The 20,292-nt window shown below is 39.8% G+C and overlaps 1 protein-coding gene across 1 annotated transcript in view; it reads right to left on the bottom strand.

Moving 5' to 3' along the window:
* Positions 1–20,292, bottom strand: part of DNAAF9 (dynein axonemal assembly factor 9) — a 117,731-nt gene that overhangs the window by 59,297 nt on the left and 38,142 nt on the right. The window contains exons 8-12 of the mRNA XM_090286105.1: positions 13,168–13,266; positions 8,835–8,890; positions 4,764–4,899; positions 2,715–2,796; positions 1,689–1,725 (exon numbers count right to left, since the gene is read on the bottom strand). Coding sequence (XP_090142231.1) covers positions 1,689–1,725; positions 2,715–2,796; positions 4,764–4,899; positions 8,835–8,890; positions 13,168–13,266 — 410 coding nt within the window. The remainder of the gene's footprint in view (positions 1–1,688; positions 1,726–2,714; positions 2,797–4,763; positions 4,900–8,834; positions 8,891–13,167; positions 13,267–20,292) is intronic.

The raw sequence follows: 20,292 nt of genomic DNA, 5'->3' as shown, positions 1-20,292 counted from the left end.
CACACTGCCAATTTCTTCCATGGCTCCCTCACCACACCCCCAACGCTGTAGGTCAAAGATTTGAGTTGGGTAGAAAGAAAAGGGACAGAAAAAGTACACATAACAAAATGACAGCTCCAAGAATCAATGGATCCTGAAGATTGTTGGCCAGGCGATGGCAAAAGGGTATGTCCTGGTACGAGTGGGTCCAGGGACACTGCCAATGAGTTTGACCACTTCCAGGTAAAACCAGAATCCTCCACATCTCAATACTAAGGATGAAGCTTCAGAAAGGCCAACCCCAAAGATTCATAAAGGGGCCCTGCCTCCCTCCCCAACCCAGCTTGATTCAAACATCACTCAGTACCAACACTGTTCAGGCCTTCCCCCATCTGGCCTTCTATACAGGCCCTCAGACATACAAAGCCACCTGGCTACTGACTCAGAACATGGCCTGGATGAGAGGCCTGAGACCCATGGCAAGGGAAGAGTCTTCTATGTGCCTGGATGGTGCTGCTGTTTCCTTCATTGGGCCACCACAAGGCCCAAGAATTCCACCAGCTCAGTGATTCAGCAAATTCCCTAATGTGGGTCCCAGTACCCCTCAATACCAGTCCCTGAAGCTGGCACCAATGGATTTGGGTTAGGTGAAATGTCTAAGGGTCTAGAATGAGGACCCAGTGCAGTGGCTAAGTACAGCTGGCAAGGAAGCACAAGCAGGTACAAAGCAACCAATAGATCAGAATGTGGTTGACTTATCAATAAAGTAAAGAAAACCCACACAAAAATGCACATACATTATAATTATAGCTACACAAAAACTAAATGTATAGTTTTTTAAAAATCCAGAAAGATACACATTAAGATACTACTGAGTAGTGCCAGAGAGGAAGAATTATGGAGGATCTTATTTTCTTTCCTCTATTTTCCAAATTTTCTGTAGTGTGATTATATTACCCTCTGAGAAGAGGAAGAGACACCAGAGATCTCTCTCTCTCTCTTCACAGGAGCAGAGAGGAAAGGCCATGTGAGGACACAGTGAGAAGGCAGTGGTCTGCAGCTCAAGGAGAGAGGCCACCAGAAACCAACACTGATGGCGCCTTGATCTTGGACTTCGAGCCTCCAGAATTGTGAGAAAATAAAGTTCTAGCTGTTTAAGCCACCCAATCTGTGATATTTTGTTATGGCAGCCTAATGTAAGAGTTAATGAACTAATTTCCTGTTTTTGATTTCCAACTATTTGTGGAGGAAGAGAAGTCAACACTAGGACCTTTCTAAGGCTGCAGAGCCTGAGTTCAGATCCGAGTTCTGTTGCATAAGTATGAGTGTCAAATTGAGAGTAAACACTTCTCAGATCAGAGCGGGTTTCTCACTGATTCTCCCAATAGGTTTTAGGATGTTTTATTTTTAGGAAAGCCCCCAATAAAAAATGCACTATGCAGAAAACATATGAAGAAGAGTTACACCATTTAAATGCATGGATGTGCGGGCAGGAAGTCTCTGAGTTCTGTAGAGAGGAGCAGATGGCCAGGCTGGACTCCCAGCTGATAGAAAGGGGCTGGGAACCTCCTGGCGAGCTACACAGCTCTGCTCACCTCATTAGGCAAATGTTCTACCCACTGCTGGTCTCAAAAGGAGGTACAGGGCAGCCCAACTTCTGAGTAACTCAACTTTGAAAAAGAAAAATTAAAATAGAAATGAAGACTTACATTTGTTCAGTTTTCTTGGGCGGCCTTTTGTCATCACCTGTGAAAATGGACCTAATAAGAATGTGATAAGATCACAGGAGATGCAAGCACTTCACAAGGAAGCTAGAATTTCTTAATTTAATTCAAAGGAGATGTCAAGGACTACATTTTTTTCCCCTTTAAGTTAAATACTCTAGAAGCACAAACAACAGCAAAACTGAGTTTCTCTCAGTATCCTCCTTGGTCCTTCACCCCTGACATTGACTTTGACAACCCGCTCAGCATCACCACTAAATCCTAGAGAAGACACAGAATCTTAGGCTCTGGAATGTTTTTGCTTTTACTTTAATGTTTTAAAGTAGGAGGTATAAGTAAGCAGGCTCAGTTCTGCCTCTTTCTTAATTTCCTTTGTTATGCAACCCAAATCATGCTTCTTTCAGAGTTTCCTGGCACATGTAACAACATCCAGGAGAAAACCTGGTTTCTGATGTACTGTGGAACAGTGCTGAGATCCTCTTTCATTCTAGAGGTTCTTTTCAATGTCTCTCTGGATGTCTGCAGCTCTGGTTACCCCAGCAAGATGGGCAGCCCCAATTAGCCTTTTTAGATGGCCCCAAAGCATGGAGCCCTCGCTCCTGTGAATGTGCCCAGTTCCTGGGTACCTTCTGCCGTGGATTTCTTCACTTTCCTCACAAAGAGCTGGGTGGGCACCTGGCTGGTCATCCAAACTCCCAATGCAGTCCACACCTCCTGCTACCTCAAACTAGGACTTGTTCACCTTTGCCTTTCCTCTGACACTGAGCACACAGTCTTACACGTGGTTAGACCTGATATATACTGAATCAACAGTTTTCCCTGCTGAAATACATTCTGTGAGAAATGTGTTAAGGACATCAACCCTCCATGTGCAAACAGAGAGGGAGTTCAGAGGCCTACAAATTGGGCATTATGAGCTTCTGAGCAAAAGTAGTAAATCGTGAGTTGATTACTGGTTCACAGGAGGAACTATTTATTAAGTTGATGAGAAGACTACTTATAGGTACTTACCCAAGTAAGGAATGTGAGTAGTTCCAAAAAAGTATGTTCTTGAACAAGCAAGGGGTCCCTTTGGTGAGACACACTGTACTACCTGCATGTCAGAAAAAAGTAAAAATAAAAAAGGAGCAGGGATATAGGCATGTACGACTAGAGAAACAAAAACTGTCCTAGTTAATGGAAATCAATTTTATTTGACCAATAGTTGATTTAATGTTTTTTAAAGGCATGGGGAAAAGATCACTTTTAATAGTTGTTTTTCCAAAGGTAACTTGTGTGTATGTGTTTGTTTTTAACCTTGGCTATATGTGAGGTTGCTATTGGGTACTCAGCCCACGATGCTAAAGAAGAGCAAATGTGCTTGGGTTCTTACTGCCATTAATATTCAGTCCAGAGCTTTCACAGTGAGGGCCTTGGCCAACATGAAAGGCAGATATGGGGGCAGCTACAAATTCAAGAAAGGCAGGCGTTGCCCAGGTTTCCACCTTCATTTGCATTTCATCTCTGTGCATAGGCCTTGCAAAAGAGAAAATGCTAAGCTCTCAGATTTTAAAATTCTTCTTCTTCTTCCCTGTTTAGTTCTTCATTTATAGAGATATAATGGTACCTTTTTGTCTTTTGAAAATCCAACATCTCTCTCATCAGGGCTTCCCAGGAGAGCAGGTACAAAACACAAAAATGCTACCACTAAAGGATATTAGCACAATATATAAACATTAGCTAAATGTGACACAAATATTCGTTTTTTTCTATTTTACTCCATTTTTTAAAGGAAGTAATGAGAGAATACATGGCATTTTTTCCCCTGTAATATTACCAATATCGTGATTCCAAGTTACAGACTTGAGATAAGAACTTATTCTAATATATAATTTGCTGCAGTGAATATGATTACTATTGCCAGTCTACTGATGAGTTATAGTATTTTTGATTTCTAGCATTTCCTTTAATTCTTTCTTAGCATTTCCATCTCTCTGCTTACATTATCCATCTGTTCTTACATGTTGTCCTCTATTTTTATTAGAACTCTTAACATGTTAATCATAATTCCAAAATATGAGTCATGTCTGAGTCTAGTTCTGATGGTTGTCTTATTCCGTAGACTGTGCTTTTTCTTGCCTTTTAGCATGCCTTGTTATTTTTTGTTGAAGGCCAGACATGGCATATCAGGTAACAGGAACTGAGGTAAACAGGTCTTGATATAAGGTTTTATGTTGATCTGAAAGGAAGTTGGGTTGGGTTTAATGTTTTCTGTAGCTGCAGCTGACTTGGGCTTCAAATTCCTCTAGCCTAGAGTCATTGTATTTGTCTCCCCCATAGCCTTTGGGTTTCCCTAAGAACTCCTCCTTAGAGTCTGTGCCCTCCATTTATAAAGCAACAAGATCCTGACAGCACATCCATTCACGTGGCCCTACTGGCTTGGAGACATATCTGGAGTCTCAGTGCAGAGAGAACTGGGTTTCATGTTCTCCAAATCCAAATTTAAAAATAATAGTGCTTACTCCTCAGCTTTCTTGATTGTCAGAGACATTTTGAAAATACTTAAAATTCCATTACAGTAGCACAGACTTATAATCATTAGTCTCATATTTCAGTCTATTGTTTCCCTTACAAAGAATGTAGCAGACAATATACGATCAAATGCAAAAACCTGCTTGCTCCCTGGCACCCTCAGTAAAGGGACAGTGATCCTCCAGGTTTATGTCCTGAAATGTAACAGTCAAGACATAATAAACTTGGACTGGAATGACTGTCTGTTTTCAAGTAAATTTGAAATTCTTATTCTACTGACAATACTATTCTCATGACTTAAGGAGTTTGGTTTGTGAAAGTATTTAAGCTTTTTTCTTCAAATTTCTAACAATTAAATATGATGCTTTCAAATAATACCTAGCACTTACATAAAAATAGCCAGTTTCTAATCACTTCTTTTCATTCCAAAACAACTTCAAGTTCAAGGTTAGATCAACACACTAACTGGGAAAGGTTCCTTTTATCCAGTTCCCCTCCTCCCTATTTTATAATGAAACCAATTAAGCACCTGGCAGTCAAGCCACTCACCATGTGTTTGGCAAAGCTCCCACTGGGACCAGTGTTCCGTACCAGGTGTCCTTCAGAGGGGAAGTTAAAACTGCCAGCATTCAGGTTTTCTCGTGTGGAGTGATTACCAAAGAGGACAAATGGCTGCCTATTAGGGCTGGAGTGGCAAATTAAAAACGTGATTAGAAAAAGAGATTCCTGGCCAGGGCAACTTCCCAGTAGGTGAGTTCTCAGGCTTCTCTAAGTGTTATCCCGCAGTATAAGCAAAGTGGTCAGTATCATCCATCTAATGCCCCTTGCTGGTTGGGAAGGGATGCCAATGTCTTGGACTCCTCCTAACTCATACGAATTAGTCATTTAGGGTCATAACTAAACTCAAGCCAGGTTTTAATTTTCAGCTTGTCCTAGTTCTTGATAACGAAGTCCTATAAATTTGCAGTGATGAAGCAAAATCCTAGTTTTGTAAAATGGCATTTTAATAAAAATACAAATTTTAAAGAATGACAGCAGTTGTGATACTCAAGACTGTAGACAGACTACAACAGAACTGTTAGCAATTCCTGAGTAACTTCTGGGAGGGAAGGAAGAAAGTAGGATTGCAAGTGTTCTCACCACCACACCTACCTGTCCCTGTGCCCTTTCCTTTCTTCCCTCCTCTCTTGGCTAGACTTGCTGTTTTTTGTTTTCACTTTCTGCTCACACCTCAACCCTCTTCTATACACATCCTCAGCCATATCACTCAAACTGCTCTTGCAAAAGTCACCAAATATCTTTCACGTAGCATATAGCAAACCCAATGGATGGTCGTTAGCCCACCCTTCCTTGGTCTTTTAGAAGCATCTGCCACCCTCCCCCTGCAAAAGCTGTTCCTTCTCAGTCTTCCTCACAGTTCTCCTCCTCCATCTGGCCTCTGTATATTCCTAGAATTTTACCTTCAGCTGCTTGCTCTCTCTTCTCCTCTCATAATCCACTCCTTCCGGTCCTCGCAGCATATAAACAGCATCATCATCCTTCTAGGGACGGAGCCAGACCTGAGAGGCCTCCTTTACTTTTCCTGCTCCCTCACCTCTACATCCAATCGACAATGCAAATTCACTCCTGTTTCCATTTCCCTCCATTTATATGTCCACGAGCCTAGTCCATATCACCATCGTTTCTTCCCTCAACAACTGCAATGCTTTCACGTAGTTTCCAGCTTCCACTCGTCCTCCTACAGTCTATTCTCCATGTTGCAGAGAGGATGATCTTTTGAATATGCAAAACCTTTCATGCCTTTACATTATTTTCAGAAGGGACAAAACTTTTCATATGCCAACAAAGACTTGCATGGTCTGACCTGGCCAACTTCTTTAGGTCCATGTAAGGCCATTCTCTCCCAACTCCTGTACTTCAGCCTAACTTACCTTCTCTTATGTTCTCATCTCAGGACCACTGCTTTTCTCCCTTCTATCTGTACTCATCATTCAGCTCTTTCCCCAAAAGGAGGTCACACTCTCCAGTTATGATCTTCACAGTACCATGTTCTTTTTCCTTCATGGCACCAGAGGCAACAGCAGACCCTCCATATCACCCTGCCCAGGCTCTGTAGCTTCAGCGTCATCGCACTTGATTCAACACGGGAGGAGACAGATACCATGTCACTCCCGAGTCGGACTGCACAGCCATTCTCGGCGGTGCAGACAGACTCTTAAGAAGCTACACCATCGTCTCTCGAGACGGACGGCTGCCGACGACGACGACCAGAGTTTGTAATTATATATTTCTCTGTGAGGTTGTTTGATTAATGTCTTATTTCTCCACCACACTATACACTCCATCAAGGCAGAGGCCATGTCTGGTTTATTTTTTAACCATGTGGCTCCTGCTTATTATGTCACATATTCTCAATAAATATTCAATGACTATTAGATATTTTTAAAAAATCGTTCTGCTATGGACCAAATGTTTGTATCCCCGTAAATTCATGTTAAAATCCTCACCCGCAAAGTGACATTATTAGGAGGAATGGACATTTCGGAGGTGATTAGGTCATAAGAGTGGGTCCCTCATTAATGGGATCATAAAAGAGGATCTTCTAAAAGAGGTTCCAGAGTGATCCCTAGCCCTTTCTGCCATGTGAGGTTACAGAGAAATGACAGCCATCTATGAGGAATTAGGCCCTCACTGTTACAGTGAACCTGTCTACAGGTTCCATTAGTCCCATCTGGAATCGCCAAAACTGTTACAGAGCGAAAGGGGGTTCTTTCACGTGGCGCCTTGGTGTAAAACTCAACAATTAGTGTTGAGGAAAACAGGTCTTTATTTACAGTATTCCAACCTTGGGAGGACAGTCAGCACGTCGGCTCAGAGCGCTGTTCTCCCATGGGACTCAGCACTTTCCTTGCTCCCCAAAAGGGTAGAAGCCAAAAACATGCCCAGAAGTTCCCCATCCCTCATCTGTCAGCTGTTTCCTTCAGGATCTGGGGTACGATGTCATCAGCCTCCATATAACACTCAGGAAAACATGTGTCATGTTGCACTGGATCACCCATGGTTCTCCCTTTGCCCTTTCAAAGCCACATGGTATTCTCTCTTCTCAAAATCGCATGGAGTTCTCCTCTGCCCTCCTTGCAAACTGCATGGAGAACCTAGCTAAAATGTCTGCCGCCTATTTTTAACCCCCTGACTGCGTCCTCTGACGCAGTGTGTGCGATAACCAGTTCTGACCATTTACAGAACCCAGCGCAGGCCCTGTATGCTTTTTCTGTACCATCCCATGGTCCAAAACCCCTCCCATCTTGGGGCCTTGGAAGTATCAAAGCTATCTGTGTAACAAAGACACTAGCCACTAGCCACAGGCATGTGAAGGCATCTTAAAAGCTGTTTCCTTTTCCCATCCCCCAACCCGCAGGCTCTGGAGACTTTTGGACACCCCTATTCTGTAACATCACCAGATCCCGAATCTGCCAGCACTATGATCTTGGACTTCCCAGCCTCCAGAGCTGTGAGAGATAAATGTGTGTGTGTGTGTGTGTGTGTAAGTCCCAGTTTACGGCATTTTTATTATAGCAGCTAGAACAGTTTGAAAGTTTCCTTTATCCTCTTACCCTTTCCTTAAATTGCTCTTAGTGTTGTATCATGTGAAAAATTCTTTGTATTTCTTTTCATTATTTAAAAAAATACTTTCTTGCCCTTACTGGTGTAGATCAGTGGGTTGGGTGGGCACTGTCCTGCAAACTGAACGGTTACAGGTTCGATACCCAGTCAGGCACAACCTCGACTGTGGGCCAGGTCCCTGGTTGCCGGTATGTGAGAGGCAACCGATTGATGTTTTTCTTGCACATTGATGTTTCTCTCCCTTTCTCCCCCAATCTCTAAAAATAAATAAATAAATAAATAAAATCTTAAAGATAAAACTTCCTTAAGCTTCAGTAAACATGACTGATTTTTCTTTTCTTTCTTTCTTTATTTTTTTTTTAAATTTTTTTATTTTTTGATGATTTTTCTTTTGAAGCTTAATTCAAGTTAAGTGACACTGGGCAGAAAAAGATGACTGAAGCCCAGCTAGGGCAATGTGTCTCACTATCAGATTGGATTGCAATTGGGGAAGAGAGGAAAGATCTCCTCTCATCTATCCATCAGAGGAACTATCCACTGCTGGGCTCACCTGATTATCAGGACTAGAGCTGCTGAAGAAAACACATCAAAGAAAACAAATGCACATGTACCCTCAGAGCTCCCTGTCTTCCTGCGGCTGAACCTTTACAAGTGGATGATTCCTCTTACTCCCCACAAGCCCCTGTTGACCCTGCCCAGCCCTTGGACGTTTTGCTTTCATGGGATAGGGATGGAATAAAAAATTCTTTTTCTTTAGAGTTCAGCAAGCTACAATGTTTTAAAAGCTAGTTTACTATAAATCTATATTTTTTAAAAATACAAAAGCAGTGAAGTAGACAATTTTACAGACTATGGATTTCTTACCCTGTGATGACTAAAGTCAACCCATATTTTCCTGATTCTAGCTTCTAGACTTAGATGCTCCCCCACATCCATCCTCCTTTGTCAACCTAATTTTCTCTTCTGCCATTCACATTTCTTCCCCGAGAACCTCACCTGTTTTCAGTTATGTGGCTGGAGATCATTCCATGACTGAAATAACTTCTGAATGGCTAAAAAAGAAGCCAACATTATATATATTAAGATCACAATTTTATAAAACAATCACAAAACCTCTCATGTATATTTGTATGCATGTATAAATATATATACACATATACAGTGTGCGTGTGAGGGGGTGGAGAGAGATGTATGTTTGTAGATTGTTCTAAGGATATGGAAGGACATATGTGGTGGATAACAACATGAATATTGGGGACAGGTAACCAAAAAAAAAAAAAAAGAGGAAAAAAAAAACAGAAAACAAAAAAACCCAGCAAAGACAAAAGGCTGCAAAAGAAAAGGAAAGGAAAGTAAAGAAAGAAATTCTTGTCAATTTTTATAGTTTTTAACTCCTGAAAGGAAATTGAAATAATCACCATCTATGGTCCAAGTCACTAACCATGTGGGAATTTTTTCTTGTATTAAAATTTGTCCTTCATTTTCAATAAAGGAATATATATCAATTCTACTGAGCTAATTTAAAAGCCCCAATGAGGAAGAATCCAAAGAATTTAGAAGTATACTGACAAATGTTTCCCAGGAAATCACAGAAATACTTCTCAGCTTTGCTGTGCATAGTGCTAGGCTTAAAACTAATAAAAAAATTCATATGTAGAATTTATGTCAAAAGGGCTAAAAAATTTTAATCCCCTTAACCAACACCTATTGGCTTTTTTCCCCTCAATTACATAACTAATACATATTTACTTTGGAATATAATAAAAACCACCTACACTCCAATTCACTCTGGCATATTTTCTTCAAATCTTTTTTCTAAGGTACATCCATATAATATATATGATTGTACTGAAGTTTATTAAGTAGTCCTCTAGTCCTAGAAATTTATATTGCTACTAACTCATAGAATAAATAATACTGTAAATGAACTTTCCATAAATTTTATCTGCAGCTCTGAGTATTTCCTTAATGCAGATCTAGAATTAAAATTATAGGGTAAAAGGTAGAAGTATGTTGCCAAATTGTTTTTCAAAAAAGTTTTATCAATATACAGTTCCACTTAAAATACAAAACAATGCCTACCTCAGGGTATCCCCATAAACACTGTCCATTAAATGTCCATTTAAAAATACATTTGCCAAGTTGATAAATGAAAAATGGTAATTCACTGTTTTACTTTACCTTCCTTTGATATTTAATGAAGAATATTTTAGATATGTTCAATAGATATGGATTTCCTTTTGGTAATTAAGTATTATTTATACCCTCTGGATGTTTACCAATTGGAGTTTAGGTGTTTGCCTTACGAATTTGTAAAACCTCTTTATATATTAAAATAACAATACCTAAAACTTACTGACAGTTTAGCATGTGAACTGTGATAGACATTTAAATGTATTATCTCAAATAATCCAAATAACAACCTATGCAGTTCATTCTATCATTATCCCCTCTCCAGAGAGGAGTTGGCTAAGAAATGAAAGTTAATTAGTGAATTGAATAACTGGGATTCCAATTTGGTAGGCAATTGAGAAAAAAAGATAAAATTAGATCCATATATTACATTATACACACAGAAAAACCCCAAATGAGTTAGGGACCTAAATTTTAAAAATCAAACAATCAAGTACCAAAAAGGCGAATTTCTCTTTAAACTTAAAATTAAAGCCTTTACCTATACAATGACTCAAAATCTAGAGGCAATATAAATTTATATAAAGACAAAAAGGTGCATGACAAATATAAATTAAGAAAAAGCTATTGATAAACACTGAGGAAATATCTGAAATATATACCACAGGCAAAAAGTTCAAAGCCTAAACATATAAGGAACTCTTTAAAACTAAAGGAGCCCTCGCTGGTGTGGCTCAGTGGATTGAGTGCCGGCCTGTGAACAGAAAGGTTGGCGGTTCAATTCCTGGTGTGGGCACACACCCTGGGTTGAGGGCCAGGTCCCCGGTTGGGGGTGTGCGAGAGGCAACTGACTGATATATCTCTCGCACATTGATGTTTCTCTCCCTTTGTTCTCCCTCCTTTCCTCTCTCTAAAAATGAATAAATAAAATCTTAAAAAAAACCACAACTGAGGGAAAAGGCCTATAACTTATGCTCTATGCTTTGGTTAATATATTCAATACAAATGTTAAAATGGGAAAAACACATGAAAATAAAAAATAAAATGGGCTTCAAACAAAATGCAAATTAAAATAATAGCAAGATAGCATTTCTCACTATGCGACTGTCAAAAATTGAAAGTACATCAACACATTCTATTGGTGAGGCTGTGGTAGAACAGACACTTGCATCTAATGCTGGTGGGCATACAAGTTGTACAACCCTCCTGAAGGGAAATTTGGCAATATTATATGAGCACTTACCGTTTGCCCCAGCAATACCATTACTAGGTATACAAACCTCCAACAATATGAAAATACATATGCACAGTTTTTTGCTATGGCACTGTTTGCAAGAGCAAATATCAAAAACAACCTAAATATGCATACATAAATTAAGATAAATCCATACAGGAGAGTACTATTAATTACAACAAAAAATAGGAAGATCTCAAAGAACTGACCTGGAGAGAGTTCCAGGATATATTGTTAAATGAAAAAAACAAAGCGGAAATGACTACATATAGTATGCTACCCTTCAATAAATGAAAGAAATAGGTATAAGAAAATACACATGTGCCCTGGCCAGTGTGGCTCAGTTGGTTGGAGCAGTGTCCCGTAGACTGAAAGGTCGCGGGTTTGATTCCCAGTCAGGGCACATACCCAAGCTGCAGGTTTATCTCAGGTTGAGAAGGCAACCAATCGATGTTTCTCTCTCATATTAAGGTTTCTTTCTCCCTCTCTCCTTCCTCTCTGTAAAAGCAATGAAAAAAATGTCCTGGGGTGAGGATAAAAAAGAAATACACATCCATATGATCATTTGTGCAAGTGACAGAAAAGATACACCAGAAACTGCAGATTTGTTACCAATTGGTAGTAAAGTGAGTGGGGTAAAAAAAAAAAAAAAAAGGAGTAAAAAAGAGAGGAAGAGAATGAGGTAGTAAGACACAAGGAGGCATGTCAATGAGTAGACCTTTTAGAATATCTTTCACTCTTAGAACTAGTAATGAGAGTAGAAAAAAGAACCTGAAAAACTGAAAAGGGCATCATGACAGGTAGGACAACTTCATGTGGCCTAATATAGAGATAACTGAGTCTTTAAAGAAAAGAAGGACCAAAAAAACCAAAACTTGAATGGCCAAAAACTTTTCAAACTTGATGAAAATTATAAATCCATAGATCCAAGAAGCTCAACAAAATCTAAGCACAAAAAATATTGAGAAAATTACAGCAAGACACATCATAATCAAATTACTCAATTAAAAAAAAAGGACCCCATCAGAAATAATGCAAGAAACATAATGAACATTTTTCAGGTACTGAAAAGAAAAAACTGTCAACCTAGAATTCTATACGTGGCAAAAATATCTTTCAAAAATGCAGGTGAAATAAAAAAAATTTTCAGACATAATTCACATCACAAAAAATATTAAAGGACATCCTTTGGGTAGAAGGAAATCATACCAAATGGAAACCTGGATCTACGTAAAGAAATGAAGAGCGTCAGGAAGAGTAACTACGTGGGTAAATAAGTGAAAAATTTAAATTATTTAAATCTTTAAAATAACATTTTTTAAAGATTAAAAAGATAACTATTTAAATAAAAACAGTAGCAATATATTGTGAGGTTTACAAAATGATGTAAAAGTAAAATAATGACAATAAGACCAAGTCCAGTTCCCAACATCAGGAGTAGGATGTAGTCTGGGCCACACTGGATAAAGCAAAGGAGAACTGCTATTCTGAACCTTCCTGTTGACTAGTTTTTAAGACAGTCCCGTGGCTTGGTGCTTAATTTAGATACCTCAGTTTACTCACAGAGCAGGTCTTAGCCAGAACCTAGTAACTTCACTATTGTTTGATGAGAAAGGAAGGTTGGCATTACCTGGAGATTTAACTGACAAAGATGTACTATTCAGCCATAGAAAATTATTGTTGGCTTATTCATTAGTCCTTAATAGAATTCTTGGCTGACAGAGGTACTACCACACTAAAAAAATGAGTATTCTTGTAGAAAAGCATAGAAAAGAACCCAACTTTTTATATAGGGATTGGCATGGATTAAAAACTTTACAGCATGTGACAAAGCTTAAGGAAATGATAACCAAAACAAACTACAATTGGTAGTGTTGTATGCTGAAAAAAGTTTAAATAAAGGTAAAAACAATAAATAAATGAACCAATTTCTCCTCTTCCTTTGACTCTTCCCATACATACCTCACCCGCCTGAGATTCAGAAAGCTCCAGCAGGAAAGGAATTTCTGTGTCAAAATTAGCAAAGAAGCTAGTCCACTGATGTTCAAAAGTCACCAAATCCTAGTAATAAAATGAAAAAGATAATGCATTTAGTCATTTAAATGTGATCCTTTAGAAAATCAGAATCATGAAACTGCATCTGACATTGAAATACCTGATTGCTTAAATATATGTTGTTTTAAAAGATGGTAGTGACCTACTAATACATGCTATCACGTGGATAAACCTCAAATACATGTCAAGTGAAAGAAGCCAGATATAAAAGGCCAACTGTATATGGTCCATTTATATGAAATATCTAAAAAAGACATATCTATAGAGGCAGAAAGTAGATTAGTGGTTTGCATGGGGCTGGGAGTGGGAATCAAGACTGACGGCAAGTGAGCATGATGGAACTTTCTGGGTTGATGAAAATGTTCTAAAACTCAGTTGTGGTGATGGTTGCACAACTCTACATTTACTTAAAAAAAATCACTGAACTGTACACTTAAAATGGGTGAATTTTATGATGTGTAAACTATACTCTAATAAAGCAGTTTACAAAAAGGACAGTAATAGCCTCCAACTGCTTATTTTATTTTTTATCATTAACTTAGTTTTTATTCTTTATTATATAATAATCACATAGATTTTTTTCATTCAAACAAGTTCACTAAGAGTATGTACATACAGATACACATATATGTACAAATTTATGCTTTAAATATAAAGTTCTTGCGGAATGTAAATTGGTGGGGAAATAATACATGATTTCAATTTAGAATTTAACAAATTCAGAAAGTTGATTTTACATTGTAATTCTAGGCTCAAGTGAAGTTTCTGTTACTTCAATATTCTTTTTTTTAATCATTTTTTGTTTTTCAGTTACAATTGTCATACAATATTATATTAGTTTCAGGTCCACACACCAGTTATTAGATATTATATAACTTGCTAAGTGATCAACCCAATAAATCTCATACCCACTTGACACCATACATATTTATTAGAATATTATTGACTGTATTCCTTATGCTGTACTTTACATCCCCATATCTGTTCTGTAACTACCAATTTGTACTTCTGAATCACTTCACCTTTTTCACCCATCTCCTCTATGTCCCTCCCATCTGGCAAACATCAAAATGTTCTCTGTATCTATGAGTCTGTTTCTGTTCTGTTTCTTCATTCATTTTGCTTTTTAGATTCAACTGTTGATAGGTATGTATTTATTGCTTATTGTTCATATTTTTTATATTTTTTCCCTTATTCTTCTTTAAGAAGACCCTTTAACATTTCATGTAATACTGGCTTGATGGTGATGAACTCCTTTGGCTTTTTGTTATCTGGGAAGCTCTTCTTATATCCTTTGATTATAAATGATAGATTTGCTGGGTAGAGTAATCTTGGTTGTAGGTCCTTGCTTTTCATCACTTTGAATATTTCTTGCCTGCAAAGTTCCTGTTGGGAAATCAGCTGACAGTCTTATGAGAGCTCCCATGTAGGTACCTGCTTTTTTCTTGCTACTTTTAAATTATTTGTCTTTAACCTCCTGCATTTTAATTACAACGTTTCTTGGTGTGGGCTTCTTTGAATTCATCTTGTTCGGGGCACTCTGTGCTTCATGAACTTGTATGTTTATTTCCTTCACCAGGTTTGGAAAGTTTTTGCCATTTTTTCAAATAGGTTTTCAATTTCTTGCTCTCTCTCTTCTCCTGCCAGCACCCCCATGATGTGACTACTGGTACACTTGAAGCTGTCCTACAGGCTCCTTACACTATCAATTTTTTTGGATTTTTTTCTTTTTGCTGTTCTGATTGGGTGGTTTTTGCTTCTTTATATTCCATATCACTGTTTGTTTCTCATCTTCATCTACTCTACTGCTAATTGCCTGTAAATTATTCATTTCAGTTAGTGCATTCTTATTTTTTAATGGTCTCTACACCTTTTTTAATGCTGTTGAAGTTCTAAGTTCATCTGCTCTTCTCCTACGGTCATTAAACATCCTTATAACTAGTGTTTTGAACTCTGCATCTAGTAGATTGCTTGTTTCCATTTTGTTTAGTTCTTTTGATGGAATTTTGTTCTGTTCTTTCATTTGAAACATTTCATTGTCTCATTGTCTCATTTTGGGAGCCTCCCTGTGTTTGTTTCTTTGTATTAGGTAGATGCTATGTCTCCCAGGCTTGGTAGAGTGGCATAATGTAGTAGGTGTCCTGTGTGATCGTGGCACAGACTCCTGGTTCACCCAAGCTGAGCACTCTATGTGCATCTCTGTTCAGTGTCTCCATGAGGACCCTGTACACCCTCCTATTGTAGTTAAGCTTTGATTGCTGATGGCACATCAATGCGAGAAATTTACCCCCAGGCCTATCAAAGGCAATGATTGGCTGTGACCACGGTGGAGGACCAGCTGGGCAGGGGCACTGCCACAGAGTAGGACTGACTTCAACAGGGCTTTGGTGCCTCCCAAGTCTGACCCTAGAGTGTGTCAGTTGTGAAGATAGTTACGGTGGTGCTTCAATGTGATCTGATGCTGTCTACCAAGTTTGCTGGCTCTGGGGCCTCCTGGGAGGTGCATCCCAAGGTCAGCCTTTGCTTGGGTTCTACCCAGAAGCACCCAGCATGAACTGAAAAGTGATCTGCAGATAGCTGCTAGTTGTGCTAGGCTTTGAGTGCCCAAGAGAGGACCAAGCTGCAAACAAAGCCTGGCTGCTGTTAATGCTGGGCCTGGGGCCACTTGGTGGGAGTTATGGAGCACGCTAATACCAAATGCTGCTTGTTTGAGTTTTAGGAAAATCTGAAGCATGAGTCAAGACAGGCCATTCATATGGAAAAGCCACTGGAGGCAGCTTGGGTGGGCCTGCAAGTTTGTGGAGCAAGGTCTCAGGGAATCACTGGGGTGGGTGAACTGTGATAGCCAGGTTGATGGAAATTCAGATGTGGCACCTGCCTGCAGACTCTCTGGGCGTATGGCTCAGAAAAGGAACAATGGCCTCTGCCACCACTTCTGCCTGGGAGAAATCTGCCTCTCCAGCTCTGATGCCAGTCTTTTCAGTTCCTCCCCATATGTCCCTGGTGACTTTCAAGCTGCTGCTCCAGTACTAGAGCTCAGAGGGAGTGAGTCTGAGTAAGGCCAGGCACAGGCCTTTTAAGAACTGCCTGGGACTCCTAAAGCCCTGTCTCACTCAGCCACAATTCCCACTGGTTTTTACAGCCAAAACTTATGGGGAATTCTCTTCCTGGCACTGAACTCTTGGATGGAGGGGCCTGGTGTGGGGCTGGGATCCCTCATTCCTCAGGACAGGGGAACCTCTTATGTGGCGATATCCCTCCCAATTTCAATCTGTCACATGTGGGTGTGGGTCCAGACCCTTCCACAGCTCCTTCCCACCTACCAGTCTTGATATGGCTTTTTCTTTATATCTCTGGTCGTAGGACTTCTGTTCAGCTAGATTTCAGATTGTTCTGAATGATGGTTGTTCTGTAGTTTAGTTGTAATTTAGATGTGGTTGTGGAAGGATGCATGTACCACATTTTCCAAGTGCCTTACTTTAGCAATCCTTGTGGGAACAGGAGTTATTTATGAGGTACATACAGGATGGTATGACATCTAGTGCCAAAAGGGTCATATCAGTGTAGCTTTGTTCAAGGACCAATTGGCTGACTTTAGTTGTAAGTTCAGTGGATCCTGAGGTGGCCCAAAGCCTTCTTCTTCACACCCTCCTTTCAGTGGTCGCAGGAGTATGAGGAACTCAGTACCTTTCCCAGTCAACTCTCTTCTATGTGTCACTTCCCTCCTGCATCCTAGATGATTTTCAGCCTCCTCTCTAACCTCATTTCTGTTCACAACCACCACACATTGCTTTGTGCTCCTGATTTTTCTTTAAGGCATTAACAGCTAAACAAAAAACAAAAACAAAAATATCAGTTATGACTTGCTTAAGATACATCTCCACTTCCAGTCGAGACGGAGACGTAAGTAGACACGCTTTGCCTCCTTGTGCAACCGTAGAAAGAATTACAACCAGGTCTCAAAAACAACAACTAGAACTGTCAGAGAATCTAGCTATATGGGGGTCCAACACCAAGGGTTTAAAGAAGGCACATTCATCAAGACTGGCAGGAGGGGTGGAATCAAGGCGATGGGCAGAGGTGGGGTGGCCTGGAGAGGCAGTGGTGGCAGAGGTGAAACAGATGGTCCCACACTCACATGTGGTGGATAAAAAGTCAGGAGGGACACCCTGGGAGTAAGTAACCCCAGCCCCAGGCCAGACCACACAGCACAGGGTCCTGGCACTGGGAAGATAAACCCCCATTACCTCTGGTTGTAAAAATCAGTGGGGGTTGGGGCAGTGGAAGAAACTGGCAGATTTTCACCACTTAAAGGGCCTGCACTGGCAGTAGAATAAACTGCTGGATTTTTGCTGCTTAAAGGGCTTGCATGATCTTAGAATGTACACAAAAGCCAGCTGCAACTAGAAGGATGCCAATTGCATACAGGAAGCTGGTGAAGTGACTGGAAATGGGGCAAGTGTCAGGCAAATTGCCAGAAGCCGGGCAGCAGCACTGTCCCCTCTCTGAGACCCTCACCACATAAAGAGCCACAAAGCGGTGGCCTCATCCCAGCAATTACCTAAGGCTTTGCCCCACACAATTTACAGGTACCTTTGCTACATAAGCCATACTACTAAGACAAGGAATTAAAAGCAGCTCTACCTAATACACAGAAACAAATACAGGGAGGCTTCCAAATTGAGGAGACCAAGAAATATGGCCCAAATGAAAGAACAGAACAAAACCGCAGAAAAAGAACTAAACAAAATGAAGATAGCCAAACTATCAGATGCAGAGTTCAAAACACTGGTGATAAGGATGCTCAGAGAACTCACAGAGTACAGCAAAAAAATAAAGGAAGAAATGAAGGTTACACAAAGTGAAATAAAAAAAATACATACAGGAAACCAGCAGTGAAAGGAAGGAAGCTGGAATTCAAATCAACGATTTGGAACATAAGGAAGAAATAAACGTTAAACCAGAACAGAAAGAAGAAAGAAGAATATAAAAAAACAAACTAAAAACCAAACCAAAACAAACAAAACGAGGGGAGATTTAGGAACTTCTGAGACAACTTTTTTTTAAAGATTTATTTATTTGTTTTTAGAGAGAGGGGAAGGGAGAAAGAGAGCGAGAGAAACATCAATGTGTGGTTGCCTCTCACGTATCCCAAACTGGGGACCTGCCCTGCAACCCAGGCATGTGCCCTGACTGGGAATCGAACCAGTGACCCTTTGGTTTGCAGGCTGGTACTCAATCCACTGATCCACACCAGCCACGGCTGGGACAACTTAAAATGTACCAACATCTGAATCATAGGGGTGCCAGAAGGAGAAGAAGAGTAAGAGATTGACAACTTATTTGAAAAAATAATGAAAGAAAACTTCTCTAATTTGGCGAAAGAAATGGACATACAAGTCCAGGAAGCACAGAGAGTCCCAAACAAGTTGGACCCAAAGAAGACCACACCAAGACACATCATAATTAAAATGCCAAAGGTTAAAGATAAACAAAGAATCTTAAAATCAGCAAGAGAAAAGTAGTTAGTTACCTATAGGGGAGTTCCCATAGGTGGTCAGCTAATTTCTCAAAAGAAACTTTGCAGGCCAGAGGGACTGGCTAGAAATATTCCAAGTCATGAAAAGCAGAGATCTAGAGTGAAGATTGCTCTGTCCAGCAAAACTATCATTTAGAATGGAAGGGCAGATAAAGAGTGTCCCAGACAGAAAAACACTAAAGGAGTTCATCATCACCAAACCATTATTATATTAAATGTTAAAGTGACTTATTTAAGAAAAAGAAGATAAAAACTATGAACAATAAAATTGTAGAAAATACATATCAACAATTGAATCTAAAAAACAAACTAAGTAAACAAGAGAACAGAGACAGAATCATGGATATGAAAAGCATTTTGATGGTTCCCAGATGGTAGAGGGTATGGGGGACTGGGTGAAGAGGTGAGGGGATTAAGAAGTACAAATATGTAGTTATAGAATAGCCATGGGGATGTATAATATAGGAAATGAACTTATGCGCAATTTTGCACATAGTGTGGGGACTGCCTGAGGGAGTGGTGGGTGCTGGATGGAGGTGGGCAAAGGGAAAAACTGGGACAAGTGTAACAGCTTAATAAAATATAATTTAAAAAAGTTAAGATTACAAAGAAAAAATAATTCATGACAGTTATTCTTGGGGGAAGAGTAAGGAAGTGATACTTACAGGTTTGTTAGTACATTTCTGTTGCTATATTTTATAACAATTACTAGGTTATATTAGTTTTATGTTATTTTCTGAGTTTGTGTTATTTGAATAAAGTCTTTAAAAACAAAAAAAAACAACTTACAATCATTACAGAAAATTCAGAAAATAAAGAACAGACATCATTATTAACATTTTGGAAAATATTCTCTCATCCTTTTATATACGTATTTCATATACACAAATATATGATAATCTACAGTCACTTAGGTAAGACTGTCTTGCCATACCATGTCTGTGCTTTGGCTCAGTAAACTAGACCTCTGGTTTAAGATCCAGACCCACAACTATCAGGTCTAATCAGGGGCCCTGATCCTAGACCTAGGACAGTCTTCCCACTTTGGCACTGGATTACTCCCACATACCTTCCTAGACTCTCGAAAAAGTACACTTGCCACCTGCCAACCCTCTACTTAACCACAGACCTTCAATGTTCAACTCTTCTAGTCCCAGGTTCACTCCCCATTTCCAGCTGGCTGCCACTACAACTTAGCACTGAAAGTATGTTTGGATTCAGAAAGACCTGTGCTGGCACCTTCGCTCTGCCTCTTACTGGCTGTGTAACCTTGCAAGGAACTTAACCTCTCTGAGCCTCGAATGCCTTACTGTCAGCCAACCCAAGCTGGCTGAGAACATCTGAGCCTCCCCCTTGACATTCTGACATTTGTCTCCTCTCTCAAACACCCATAATACACATCACTGGCCTCAGGGAAAGCCACATCTGAGGCTTTCCAACCCAGTGTGTGTCTGTGTTTTGCTTGCTTGGCTCTGTCCAAACTCTTGGATAAT

The sequence above is a fragment of the Furipterus horrens genome, unplaced genomic scaffold (genome assembly GCF_987537825.1).
Source record: "Furipterus horrens unplaced genomic scaffold, mFurHor1.1.pri manual_scaffold_8, whole genome shotgun sequence".
NCBI classification, from domain to species: Eukaryota; Metazoa; Chordata; class Mammalia; order Chiroptera; family Furipteridae; genus Furipterus; species Furipterus horrens.
Note: the sequence above shows the minus strand (reverse complement) of the source record. Positions and strands in the feature narration are given on the sequence as shown.